This window comes from Terrapene carolina, unplaced genomic scaffold (assembly GCF_002925995.2).
Source record: "Terrapene carolina triunguis isolate 2854851 unplaced genomic scaffold, T_m_triunguis-2.0 Scaffold194, whole genome shotgun sequence".
Lineage (NCBI taxonomy): Eukaryota > Metazoa > Chordata > Testudines > Emydidae > Terrapene > Terrapene triunguis.
In genome coordinates this window covers 5,410,868-5,423,486 of record NW_020664545.1, presented here as the reverse complement: position 1 = coordinate 5,423,486, position 12,619 = coordinate 5,410,868, and the positions used below count along the sequence as shown (strand labels likewise).

Here is a 12,619-nt window from a genome sequence, read left to right as displayed (position 1 = left end):
TCTTGTTAAATAATTTTATAGCATGTTATCTAAGCAAGCTGTTTGCGCTTATTCTTACAGCTTTAAGATGTCTGAATAACTATCAAGTTAATCAGATTTATTCTTTAGCATAAAGGTACCTTTGACAAGGTAAAAGAGCTCTGGTTTGTTTTTCTGCAGTCTTTAGATGGGCAGAATATCTACAATGCCTGTTGCACGTTGCGCATCGACTTCTCCAAACTCACAAGCCTCAATGTTAAATACAACAATGATAAGAGCAGAGATTACACACGACCAGATTTACCTTCTGGGGATAGCCAGCCCTCTCTTGATCAAACCATGGCAGCTGCTTTTGGTAAGAAAGCCCCTCTAAGAATATATTGACTTCTTGCTAAAAGTCTGTGTATTGTGGGCTTCAACATTCAGAACTTGAGTCAAGTAGTGAAGGTATCTGAGTGTTGACACCTCACAAATAATAATTGCTCATTGCACTGTTGATTCAAACCACTTTCTGTACAGAATGAGATGTTTTGTTGTTCCCTGAACAATACTAAGTATCAATCTTTAGTGGAGTACATCTGGTTCCTCCTTTTCATTTCATAATGACCCCCTCTATAGTGAAATTAACTGTTGGCTCTGAAACTACATTTCGCAATGCGGAATGTTGGCATTAACCCATGAATGCATTTTTAGCAACAGCTCCTTACCTCCATTCAGAAGAGTTTCAAATACTGTCTATGGGGGTGAGTCTTTTTTTCCTGCCAGTTTGATTTGTGCGGTAACCAAGACTTCTTGTATCCAAAGTTGGATTTACTGCTTAACCAACAGATTATTCTGCATTGGATCAGTCAATTTAATCTCCATTTAGTCTCTTTGGTGGCATATAAGTCTTAAGCTAATAACATGGAACACTAATATGGTTGTACTAAAAAAAAAAAGACCATGCATCTCTGATAAGCCATCTCGCTTCTCTTTACCAAGAATCCTTGCAGATGCTTGTCCATTTGCTGTGCTGTTAGTGCCACCTGCTGTTCTGTCAATGATTTGGAGTGACTGGTATTACTAGTTATATCCCTGGCTCTTTGAGAATGGTGTTATACTGAAACTGACATGACATAGGAAAAAGTAGCAGGCTTTTCAAAAGTGCAAAGTAGATAGAGAGAACCGTTTTTAATTGCTGCTTCAAAGCAGGAAAGTGTCTTCAAAGCTAAACTTGGAATAGGAAACTGGTTCTTGGCATTCAGTGGTGACACTCTCTTAAAAGAAATGTTTAGTAGCTTTATTGGATTGTAGAGACAGTTCTAATTTTGTGATGTGTCTAGGAGCTTAGTCTGTCCTCCGTTACATACATTTCAAGACATGTGACGAGACAAACTGGCTGTCCTGAAGTGGGGTTGTCTTGTCTATTGGAATTAGATTCATAGACTTAACTGTCTTACTCTTTCTTTCACAGGAGCTCCAGGAATAATTTCTGCCTCTCCATATGCAGGAGCTGGCTTCCCTCCTGCCTTTGCAATTCCTCAAGCAGGTACTGTATTTCAAACATTAAACTTGAATTCCTTAGGTTGCCTTGCAATTGCTGGCCATTGCTAGAGCAGTGCCTTTTGAAACGTTTTGTCACTGAACAGCCACTTCAACCCAAGTTGTCTCAAGATCATTCGGTTAGAAAAATAAATATTAATTCCCTCTGAACTGTTAAGTCTGTGTGCTGATTACAGGGTATAGAATGAGATGGTCCTGTAATAAGTAGACAAAATGGGGAAATGGCTTCAAGGACTTCAGTATCTTCCATCTACATGGACAAGTGTGGCTGTAGTGAATGAAGTAATCAACGTAGTGGGAGGGGAAAGAAGGCAAGACACAAATAGTAGTCATGAGAGTAGTATTTTGAAAATAAAGATAATTACATCTGTTTCTGAACTCTCTACCAAGCGTAGCAAATTTGGTATGTTAGTGGCACTAGAATTTTAACTTTATAGCACTTACATGGAAGCTTCTTCTGAAACTGGAAACCACTTTCCATTCTGTTTTAATAATTTTAATTGAATAAAGTTAATATTTAAACTTAAGTGTGGTAAATAGACAGCCTAATGAACTTCAGGGCTCATTGCCGATATCAAAATGATGCATATATGACTGAAGTGCCAATTTTAATAAATGTCATTCTCAAACCCTTCTCAGTGTTTGGGTAGTAAATACTTGTATTGAACTTCAAATAGTAGGCTAAGCACTAGGTTGGCTCCTTTTTACTATAGTAAACTATGGAATGAGTTACCAATAAACTGTAGAAACAGCACAGCTAAATGGAATTTGAGATGTCTATGGAAAAATTTAGTCATGAACCAGGTGGTCTGTCGGGCCATCAATTCCTCTTTAATGTGTCATCCCTCTAAGGAGGTTGTACATATGCCCCATAGATGTTTTTAATCATTTATGAAAGAAATCAACCAGTAGCTCTATCAGTACTTAAAGATGGAAAGCTCTAAATTGAAAGGAGTCTGTGCTGTAAAAAAACAAACAAACCTCGACAGTCTCAGAGCCTGGGTCAGCTGTCCCTGGCTCCAAAATCTGGCGAGGGGGCTGCGTCTCAGAGCTCAGGCTCCAGCCTGAGGGAGAACATCTCTATTTTTAGCCTTGTAGCACAAGCTACAGTCGACCCAGGCACTGAGTCTTGCTCCTACACAGGTGTTTTTTTTTTTCCAGTATAGATGTATCTTTAAAGACTTTGTGATGTATGTTTGATATTGTGAGCATCACGTACCTACAATGAGCACCATATGCCTGTACATAAAATTAATCCTTTCTCAGTTTGAGTAATGAATAACTGGTAGGAGTGTATAATATTTGTTTTCATTGCATGCATGGTAACTGAATGAAGCACTTGTAGCATGCATTGGTTGGAATAGTGTTACAAATGCACTGCTTGTAGTACCCTTCCTGCACCCACAGAATTGAGGCTTTGCACTCATACAATTCTGCAGCCTGTGGAACATGTAAAATATTAAAACCAGCCAGATCACATCCAGAGGCATCTGTCATGCAGCCGGCACCACAAGAGAGCGAAATACACTGTTAGAGGAACCGATCAGTAGTATCAGAATTGGAGGCACTTGTCATTATTAAAGTAAATGCTTTTGGACTGTGATTGGTGGGGTTTGAAACGCTCCCTTCTAGTGCAGCAGACACATTAGAGTACGTGCTGTTAATTTCTTTACTGGCTAATATTCTTTAATTTCCAGGCTTGTCAGTTCCAAATGTTCATGGAGCACTTGCTCCTTTGGCTATCCCATCAGCAGCAGCTGCAGCGGCTGCAGCAGGACGGATGGGCATTCCCGGCCTCACTGGGGCAGGGAACTCCGTTCTGCTGGTTAGCAATCTGAACCCTGAGGTTAGTGGAGTTGTAATTTCACTTTTTTTTTCTCCTTCCAGTTACCTCTGCTTTCACTTTCTGAACACAGATTGTGGTGGAACTTACTGAAAGTGAAATCTTACTGTGTCCTAAAGGAAACGGCAAAACTAGAAAAGCAGATGAAATGTGCTCTGCCAGTCTTAAATCTCAAAGCAGATCAATACTCTAGCCACTAAAGGGAAATGGGAAGGTCTATCTTTTAAATTGAAATCTTCGCTCTTCCTTGGTTGATAGCCAAGGGTGTTGCCTCTCTGCTCTGGTCCCATAAAGCTACAGAGTGTGTCCCTCCCTTGTTGTTGTTTTTTTACAATCTCCCATCCACTCCCATGGATCTTGTGTGATTTGGGTCACAGAATAGCAAAGTCCCTCCCTTCCTTCCTTGGCATGTTCTAATTTTATACATTAATTCAGAACTACAGAGAGAGTTCATTCTGCCCTCTACTCTTTCTGTTTAATGTCTTGACCCCCGCCAGCTTGGCTTCATTGTACCTCTGCAGTGTTCCCTCTGCCATGTGCTCGCTCGCACATGTATTTTTTTCCTTTCCAAGATTCCTTGAAGTTTTTCTTTATTTATGCTCTTAACTCACAAATTTACATTTTCAATTCCATTTAACTTTTCTCAGAGTTGAAAATATTTGGTTTTTTTTTTTTAAATGAAGGCAAGTAAAATTGGAACAATCCTAATAAAGGATGAAATATAAAAGATCATTTGGTAAGAATTAAGTCAACTTTTGGCTGCTTGTTGGATTGAAAGTGTAGACTATATTTCAGTTTGTGTGCATTAGAAGATAAGTCTATATTGCCTGAAAAATAATGCTTTACTATATCTGGTAAGATTGCCCATAAAACTTAATTCCTACTACGTGTAATTATAAAACTTTTATCAGTCATGTCAAAGTAACTGTAAAACCTCTTTTGCTTCAAAAGAAGTCTGGATGAGATAAGGAATAATCAGAATATTTAATTCATTGATTAACAAATTTAATCTATCAGATTTCAGATTATTCTTTTCACCTGACTATCATTACGGTTTTCTTCGGGGCATGAGATAATGCCAGTGGCACTGTCAGGGTGCTCTGATTACAGGCTAGATCTTGTCCCTAGAGTGGAAATTCTTCTTATGATGCTTCAGGAGTTAACACTGACTTCCTAAACAAAACAAATGGAGAGCCCCTTAACTGGCAAAGGGCTGGCATTATAATTTTCAGATTAATATTGTGAAATTAGGTGCACTTTGATTCCAGATGTTGTGTTATGCTCAGGTGTCAATGACAGGCACAGCATAATCCATTTTTCTGTATAGGCATTAAAAATTTGGAATTTTGATTAAATTTTTGTAACCTGACTAGGCTTCTAAAGAGCCGTTTCTGAACAGAGTGAACAAACGTTTTTGCCGAATGTAGGAATTAAGCAATTACGTCATGCCTTGCATTTTTTGATGACCTCTTCACTATCCATCCAGCTTGTCTTTGGGTTAGAGAGACTTTGATACCTATAGTGAACTAACAGACTTAAACTTTTTTCACTGCTTGTGTAATCAGTATTTTAGAAACTTACCTATGCAACAACTAGAGAGTTAAGAGACCGTATTTCCCTGGAGTGACTCTCTCCCTCTAGTAATATGTGAAATTTCTTTCTAAATCCTAAGAGCTAAAGTGGGATAAGTAGGGAGAAGTCCAGATTTCTCCCATTTGCATTGAGTTTCCATGTTTATTGTAGACTGTGTGCTGGTGTTTGCCTGCAGGTTGAATTATCATTGTGCCCTGGGAGGACAGGCTCCTCCTGCTTACTATCCTTGCTGATGAGAATTGGCACACTGACCTCTGCAGTAAGAGACTTGCTTCATTAATGTGTTGAGTATGTGGAAATCTCAGTTCCCCTCCAGTACCTGTGGTAGTGTCCCCTTACAGCAGACACTTCTCCTTTAGCAATTCATTCTGATATATAGTTAGCAGTGGTGCAGCAGTTATTCCAGTTAATCTTTGGCTTTGGAAGCAATGATTCATGTCGAGACTGCACTCCTTTAGTTTAGTTGCAGTGAAGTGTGCAACACGAATCATCTCCACTAAACATTCCCATGTTAAGCAGATACTTCAGAGTGTTGTCACGCTGTTTTTAGTTTGACCGTTAGTACAGGTTTCAGCCTCTTTTAGAGGCCAAAAAAGTCTTGAACCATTGCTTTGAGAAGGACAGTTGGGATATCATTAATGTTATCGTTCTAGAAGTCACTCTGCAGTGATACAGTCTCTTACCTTCTATGTATATCTTAAGTAAAAATGCTTTTCTTTATCATTGTGTTCCACTAGGTAAAACCTATTAACTATTCCTGTAAAACAAGTATTGTATGTAGAAATCTGTAAATCTGACTGATGGAACACTACATATTCCTTATGTATTTACTGACCTGTGTTTTTTGCTACTTTTTCTTTTCTCCCCCATCCCTGAATTTTTTTTTCTTCCCCTGATCCGGAATTTCTTTGCCAACTGACTGCACGGTACTTCTGCTTCCTGTTGTTGCTTGAAACAAAAAAATAAAATAAAAAAAATCCCCCCTCCAAAAAACCCTGCTCTTCGGAAACCAACCTGCCCTTCAATATTAACCATCTTGAAAACTTCATCATCCATCAACCAATTTCGCCATTTCCTGCGGGGACTCTGCCCTTCCTCGTTGTGGACGATTTGTGCAACCTCGCTCTCCCCTTCGATTCCTTACCTCTTCCCTGTCCCTCCGCTGCCTTGCTCTGCTGTTCTCTAAAGAGAGTTACACCCCAATGCCTCTTTATTCTTTTCGGTATGTTATTATTCACACTTTTTATTACCTTGTTTTTCATTTATTTGAGATTACTTTTTTGATACTTCAAAAATGTACAGTTTGCAGTTTGCCATTTTTGAATGCATAATTTCATTTTTTTTACATGGTTACATAGTTTGCTGTTTAGTTTAGTTTGCCTTTATTTTTATGTTCAGTTATGCATGGTTTATTGCTTTGCATGTCTTTTTATAGGAGTTTAAAATTTGTGGTAGCATGCTAAATTGTCCAGTTCAATCCTTTGACAGTTAGATTTTTTTTCTTTTTGCTGAAACCCAGTATCTGTTTTCTTTAATGTATTGTTCCATTATTATTCTGCTGTATATAAGTTTCTCCCCCTAAGTAGAGCAGAATAAGTCAACTTGGTTGGAATGAGATCAGTCTGGTTGTGGATGATTGTGGTGTTGAATTGATTTGTTATAAAGTTGGATGAGACTTTTCTTTTCCTGCCTAAAGACTTTTTTTCCTTGTCTCCTCACTTTCTGAAGGAGTCTATGGTGATGTGCAAAGGGTGAAGATCTTATTTAATAAGAAGGAGAATGCCTTAGTTCAAATGGCTGATGGAAACCAGGCCCAGCTTGGTAAGCATGTTCTGTTGCATCGCTCTGGTAGCATAGTAGTCTTTCATAGCACTGCTGCTTGTTTAAATGTTCAACATCCAACTAAGGATCATATTGTTATGGCAATCAAGTTAGCAATAAATCAAAAACACCTCCTCCATGGAAGAGTGATAGTCAATACTAATGTTGCTCTTCAAAAGGTGCAGAATAAGTATCCATGCGCTGAATTGCTTGCCTACATAGTAGGCTGGGGTTTGGTGTTACACTCAAGTAGATATTCTTATGCCAGACAATCTGCTAATTGTAAAATGAGAGAGGGCAAAATATAAAAAGGTGCAGGTTAATAAATAGTAATAATGATAGGTGTCTTGGTGTTTGGACAGTCTGTATAAGGAAGTGGATTTGATTGAAATTCTAGGTTTGGGTTAAACGTCAGCTTTAACTAGTCTTTCAACTTCTGTTCCCCTTACGCTATTTTTAATTGTTGTAGCAATGAGTCACTTAAATGGTCAGAAGCTTAATGGGAAACCCATCCGTATCACCCTGTCCAAGCATCAGACAGTACAGCTTCCCCGTGAGGGACAGGAAGACCAAGGATTGACTAAAGACTATGGAAACTCTCCTCTACATCGTTTCAAGAAACCAGGCTCCAAAAACTTCCAGAATATCTTCCCGCCTTCTGCTACCCTTCACCTCTCCAATATCCCGTAAGTACCCATGTGAGGGATGTACATATGCTCTGAAAAAGGGACACACTTTGCAAGTGGAGAGGATATTGGGTACCAGGTTCTGTGGAGCATTAATTTAAGATCTGCATTCTCTAGGTATAGTGGAGTTTGGCCACATTCATCTTAAAACGGGGACAGTCAACTCTTGCACATGCCTAACTTGCATTATGTCAACTCATCTAGATTTCCCCACAGCAGTTCTAGTTCTAAGGTCCATTTCTTCCAGAAACCTGAAGACACCAGCTGTCCAAGTTGGTCCCCATAGTCATCAGTCCTTGATTAGGTTTGTGCTTCTATGGTTGATCTTTTAGAAAATAATTTGATATTGGTAGCACTTCTTAGAGTGATTTGCACATGTCCAACTTCAGGTGTGTATGCGTCCAGTGAACTTGTCAGATTTTTTCCCCCTAGTAGTACCTTTGGAGTGGCACATGCGCCCTCTTCTGCCTCGCATACCTGCTTGGTGGTATAAAAGGCAGAACTACCTCCGACCCCCTCTCAGTTCCTTCTTACCACATGTGGCAGTTGGAGCATTCTACCTTGCTTCTGTTTCCCTCTTTTTTAGCATTTCTATTGTATATAGTTAGTACTCGTTAATAGTTGATAGAACTACAGTAGGACTATAAACTACACTAGTGATTTCCTTTTTGTTCTAGTGTACTTAGTGTAAACTCCTGGTTCTTGACCGTTTGAGGTACCAACACACGGTGCCATGATATGCTTTGGTCCCCAGGCTTCAAATCTTGAAAGATGCAAGAGGCTGATGCCTGAAGTGTCTAGGAGAAGCACACACCAGGGCGGGTGCCACATCTGCACCGTATACTTTAAGCCCAGAACTAAAAAGGACTAGACAGTACATCAAAGCACCTCTTTATGGAAGGAACCCTGTTTCCATCTTCGTAACCTTTCCCTTTGGGGTGGGCATCAAATGCCTCTGCTTCAGTTAGCAGCACTCCTCCAGTCATGGCAGAGTCTCTGTGCCAGTCTCCTTCTCCAGTACTGAAAAAGGAGGACTGCCTGGTATTTGGCATCCAGGAAATTAAGGTCCCCAGTATGAAAGTCCACTGAACTAGCTGGAAAGGAGAGTAGTGCGTGCTTGGTGCTGAGACACTGGTGCATATATCAGTGCACCTCCGGCAGAGTCTTCAACTCCAGCATGGGTACTGATGCCATGGAGACCAATCTCTAAAGGAGCACCTTCCTGTTGAGTGGTGCTATAGTCTGTCTCCTCTTTGCTGCTACAGCAGCAAGAGAATCTCCCAGTGCCATCAATGTCTGAGACATACACCATGGCACCCAGTCTAAGTTTCTTGGCGCTGGCTTTGCCAGTGGTTCAAGAATCATTTTGCTTGGTGCCAACAGACACTCGTGGATCTGTCAGCCCCTTGGGTTCAGTGCCAAGTACCGTGGGCACCTCTGCCCACTCTGGTACCTCTTGTACTGTGCTGTTGAATGGCAAGCCACCTATGATTTCCTTAATGCCATCCTCTCCAGACTGCCGGCACAACTCCTTGGTTCAGAGAGGCACCGTGCCTGCTTGCTCAGATGACTCCAGTTCATAGTTCAAGTTGGAAGTGGAATCTTATGTCACAGTTGTATGCAGTCACTCTCCCAAGGGATTTTCACCCCTGGTATCCAGCAGAGCTTCCCCATTAGTCTGCTTTTAGGAAGCCATGGCTTGGTATTATTAGGGTGCAGCTTGCTGCTATCTCTGCTTTATAACCTCTTGGTAGTCACTTACTTTTCTCCAAACCCACGTCACGAAGGTTTTTGAAGAGTCTGGGCTGATTATATCCCCAACTAGACAGCCCTATTCCCCCTGGAGACTTAAACCTGGTGTTAACAAAAACCAATGGGTCCATCCTTTGAACCTCTGGCTACCTGTTCGTTGCTTCATCTGTCAGTGAAGATAGCCTTTTTGGTAACAGTTACCTCTGCATGGAGAGTTGGAGAATTGAGAGCCCTGGTATCTGACCCATTGTAGACCGCCTTCTGCAAGGACAGGAGGGTATACCTTTGTCCTCATCCAGATTTTCTCACTTCCACATCAATCACGCAATATACTTACCAACTCTTTCCTGAACCTCATGCTCATAAGGATGAGAAGAATGTTAGGAGAGCATTAGCATTTCACTTGGATAGGCCTAAACAGTTTAGCTTATCCTCACGTTTGTGGTGGTTGTGGACAGGATGAAGGGCCTTCCAGTCTCATCCCAAAGAATTTTGTTGTGGACTTCCTCCTGTATACATTTGTGACATGACATGGCTGATGTAACTCCACCGAACAAGGTGCTAGCACATTCAGCAAAATCACACGCAGCCTTTCTAGCTCAACTGCTTGTTCTGGACGTTTGTAGAGCTGCAATTTGGTCTTCAATACATATTTCTGCTTCTCATTGTACCATCTCTCAGCAGTCTAGAGATGGTGCCAGATTTGCATATATAGTCTGTCATCTTTCAGAGAGACTCTGATCCCACCTCCAGATTGAACAGCTAGTGAGTACCCTGAAGTAGAATAGAGATATGCATCACTTCCAAGAAGAAAACTGATACTAATGCGTTCTGTAATTGTTGTTGTTTGAGATGTTGCACATGTCTATTCCACCACCCACCCTCCTTCCCGTCTAAAGAACTGAGGGAGTCAGGTGTCAGCTATGCCCTTTTATGCCATCACGCAGCAGCACGAGGCAGCAGAAGGTGCATGCTCTGCCCTGTTGGGTACTGCTAAGGGGAAAATATCTAACACTGATGCACTGGCCATGCACACAATTGAAGCGGAATGGACATGGGCAACACATCTCAAAGAACAGTTACAGAATAGGTTCGTAACTTTTGGGGTTTTTTAATAAAAAATAGAGAGTTACAGCTAAATCCCAGTGCTCCTGTGAACTGCTTAGTGGTGGCAATAAGACAAATTATAATAACCTAGAGGTCAGTTTTTCTGAAAATCTTGGGGGGAGAGTCTCCTACATAAGTCATGTTTTTGGATCTATGGTTGCTTGTCTGCTTTTATTTTGGGGGTGTTTTTCTGCCCATGGCAAACCTTAGTGGCTCACTTCTGATATTCAGAATGTTGCAGCATTTCAGGGGAAATATTTCCAGAGGGAGGAAAATGTGTAATAATGGCAAGGCAGGAGCACATAGTCACTCTGAAAAGGATGCATATGCAAGACAAGCATCAAAACTTTGCAATTCTAAATTCCAGCAATGTTACCAGAATGCTTCTCATAGTGTAAAGTAATGACTCACTCATCAGGAGTAAGGGGAATGCCATATTCCACTGGTAGCAAGAAGAAATGCTTATCCATTGTTCTACAGTCTGACATCTTAGATGCCAGTGCAAGAACGACAGTAAAAGAGAGTTCAGGAAAGGAACTCGTAAAATGTATAGTTAAGACATAAATTCCTAGTTCATACCAGTTGACTGGAAAACTGACTATAATTTCTTGACTTTTTTAGACCTTCGATAACTGAAGAAGACCTTAAGATGCTGTTCTCAAGCAATGGTGGGATGGTGAAGGGATTCAAATTCTTCCAGTAAGTCTAAGATTTTAAAACTGTCCTCTTGGGAGAAAACTGGTAAAGCTAAATGAAATCTACCAGTGAGTTCTCCACAAATTTGAAGATGCTAAAAGCACTGGATAGTAACTGTCTCAGACCAGAAATTTAGCTTGGCTGAATTATTGGTTGTATGGAATTGTCATTCCTGGATATCTCTGGGTTAGGGAATGGGGGCAAGGATAAGAAGTGCACATAGAGTGCTGGAGATGAAATTTAGTCTAAGATGACTGGGTTGGTGGCTTGGATGCGTGTTTTCATCGTAGAGACTACTCAGTCCTGTGGGAGGAAAGGAATAAACCTTTTAATGAGCAGTTTTGCCTGCTGAGATATATGTTTGGCTTTCAGCATCAGACAAGAAAACTTCTATTAAGTCAGCGAGAGTGGGGCTATACAGACACAGTACCAAACGTGACCTAAAACTGACTGACTTGTCTTGGCAGGAAGGACCGTAAGATGGCTCTAATCCAGATGGGCTCTGTGGAAGAAGCCATTCAGTCACTCATCGAGCTCCATAATCATGACCTTGGTGAGAATCACCACCTGCGTGTGTCCTTCTCAAAGTCCACCATTTAAAGCTTTGGAGGGCATGAGACAGAATGGACCTGACTAAAACCTCATGGGTTCAGCCCTGACCTTAAAGGGCTGAATGCTAGGAGACAACTTCCATCATTCCAGAAAAAAAAAAAAGCCACTTTAAAAATGCAGCTGAAGTGACCTTAAAGACCAGAGATTTTATTTTTTTAAAGAGAAATCAGTTTACCGGTTTTTAAAAAAATTAAATCTAATTCATATTGCTAACCTTGCGGTGATGGGATAACAATCTTGATGGCTGTTCAAACAAAAAAAAATCACAAGTTAAAGTTTACACTTTGGAAACTGCTCTGGGAATTTTCCTCTTCCTCCCTCCGTCGCGTCCCCCTCAAAAAAAAAAAAAAAAAACAAACCAACAAAAAAAACGGATCCTAACAAGCTTATCAGGTTTCACATTGATGCCTTTTTTATTTTCTTTACCCATGCAAGCCTTGGAAGACCCAGAAACCACTGTGTGAATTCACATTAGCGCCTTTGAGTCCGGATCTTGCAGGAGATCCTAACCCACCCAGTGCAAAGGGTTTTAGGGTAATGTTTTCTAAGCTGCGCATCTGCTATCCTGTGCCTTAAATTCTTTTTATTGGGGGAAGAACATCATCTGAAGTGTAAAGATTAGATTGGGGGAGTTGAGGAGAACAAGTGAGTTCTGGTTGTTGGATCAACTCGTAATGAAGGACAAGTGAAGCTGGCAGAGTGGATAAAGAAAATATTGGGCTTTAATTCCTTAGGCAATTGATTGTCCCACTGTCCATGAAATGTCTAATAATCTGCATAGTATCATGTATCTTCTTGCCACTTTTCTAGTCCGCATGTGGTTTTACCTCCATCTCTATAGTCTTCTAGGTGGGAGTTAATTATGCTTGGTTTATTTCATTCAAACTAAGCAGAAAGGTCTGCATGGGGAAACATTCCTATGGCCTCATTATATTCCAATGTTGGTAGCAAGGTGACAGGCTCCCTCTTCACAAGAGCCTTGATCAAG

General features: G+C 40.7%; 1 protein-coding gene across 2 annotated transcripts in view; it reads left to right on the top strand.

Annotated features, from left to right (window-relative positions):
• PTBP1 (polypyrimidine tract binding protein 1) overlaps nucleotides 1–11,888 on the top strand; it is a 48,533-nt gene extending 36,645 nt beyond the window's left edge. For both annotated transcript variants that reach the window (XM_026654971.2, XM_026654972.1), the window contains 8 exons: nucleotides 160–334; nucleotides 1,433–1,507; nucleotides 3,219–3,367; nucleotides 6,146–6,179; nucleotides 6,686–6,778; nucleotides 7,248–7,464; nucleotides 10,945–11,022; nucleotides 11,487–11,888. In XM_026654971.2, coding sequence (XP_026510756.1) covers nucleotides 160–334; nucleotides 1,433–1,507; nucleotides 3,219–3,367; nucleotides 6,146–6,179; nucleotides 6,686–6,778; nucleotides 7,248–7,464; nucleotides 10,945–11,022; nucleotides 11,487–11,619 — 954 coding nt within the window. In that variant the 3' untranslated portion in view covers nucleotides 11,620–11,888. The remainder of the gene's footprint in view (nucleotides 1–159; nucleotides 335–1,432; nucleotides 1,508–3,218; nucleotides 3,368–6,145; nucleotides 6,180–6,685; nucleotides 6,779–7,247; nucleotides 7,465–10,944; nucleotides 11,023–11,486) is intronic.
• The last annotated feature ends 731 nt before the right edge of the window (nucleotides 11,889–12,619 follow it).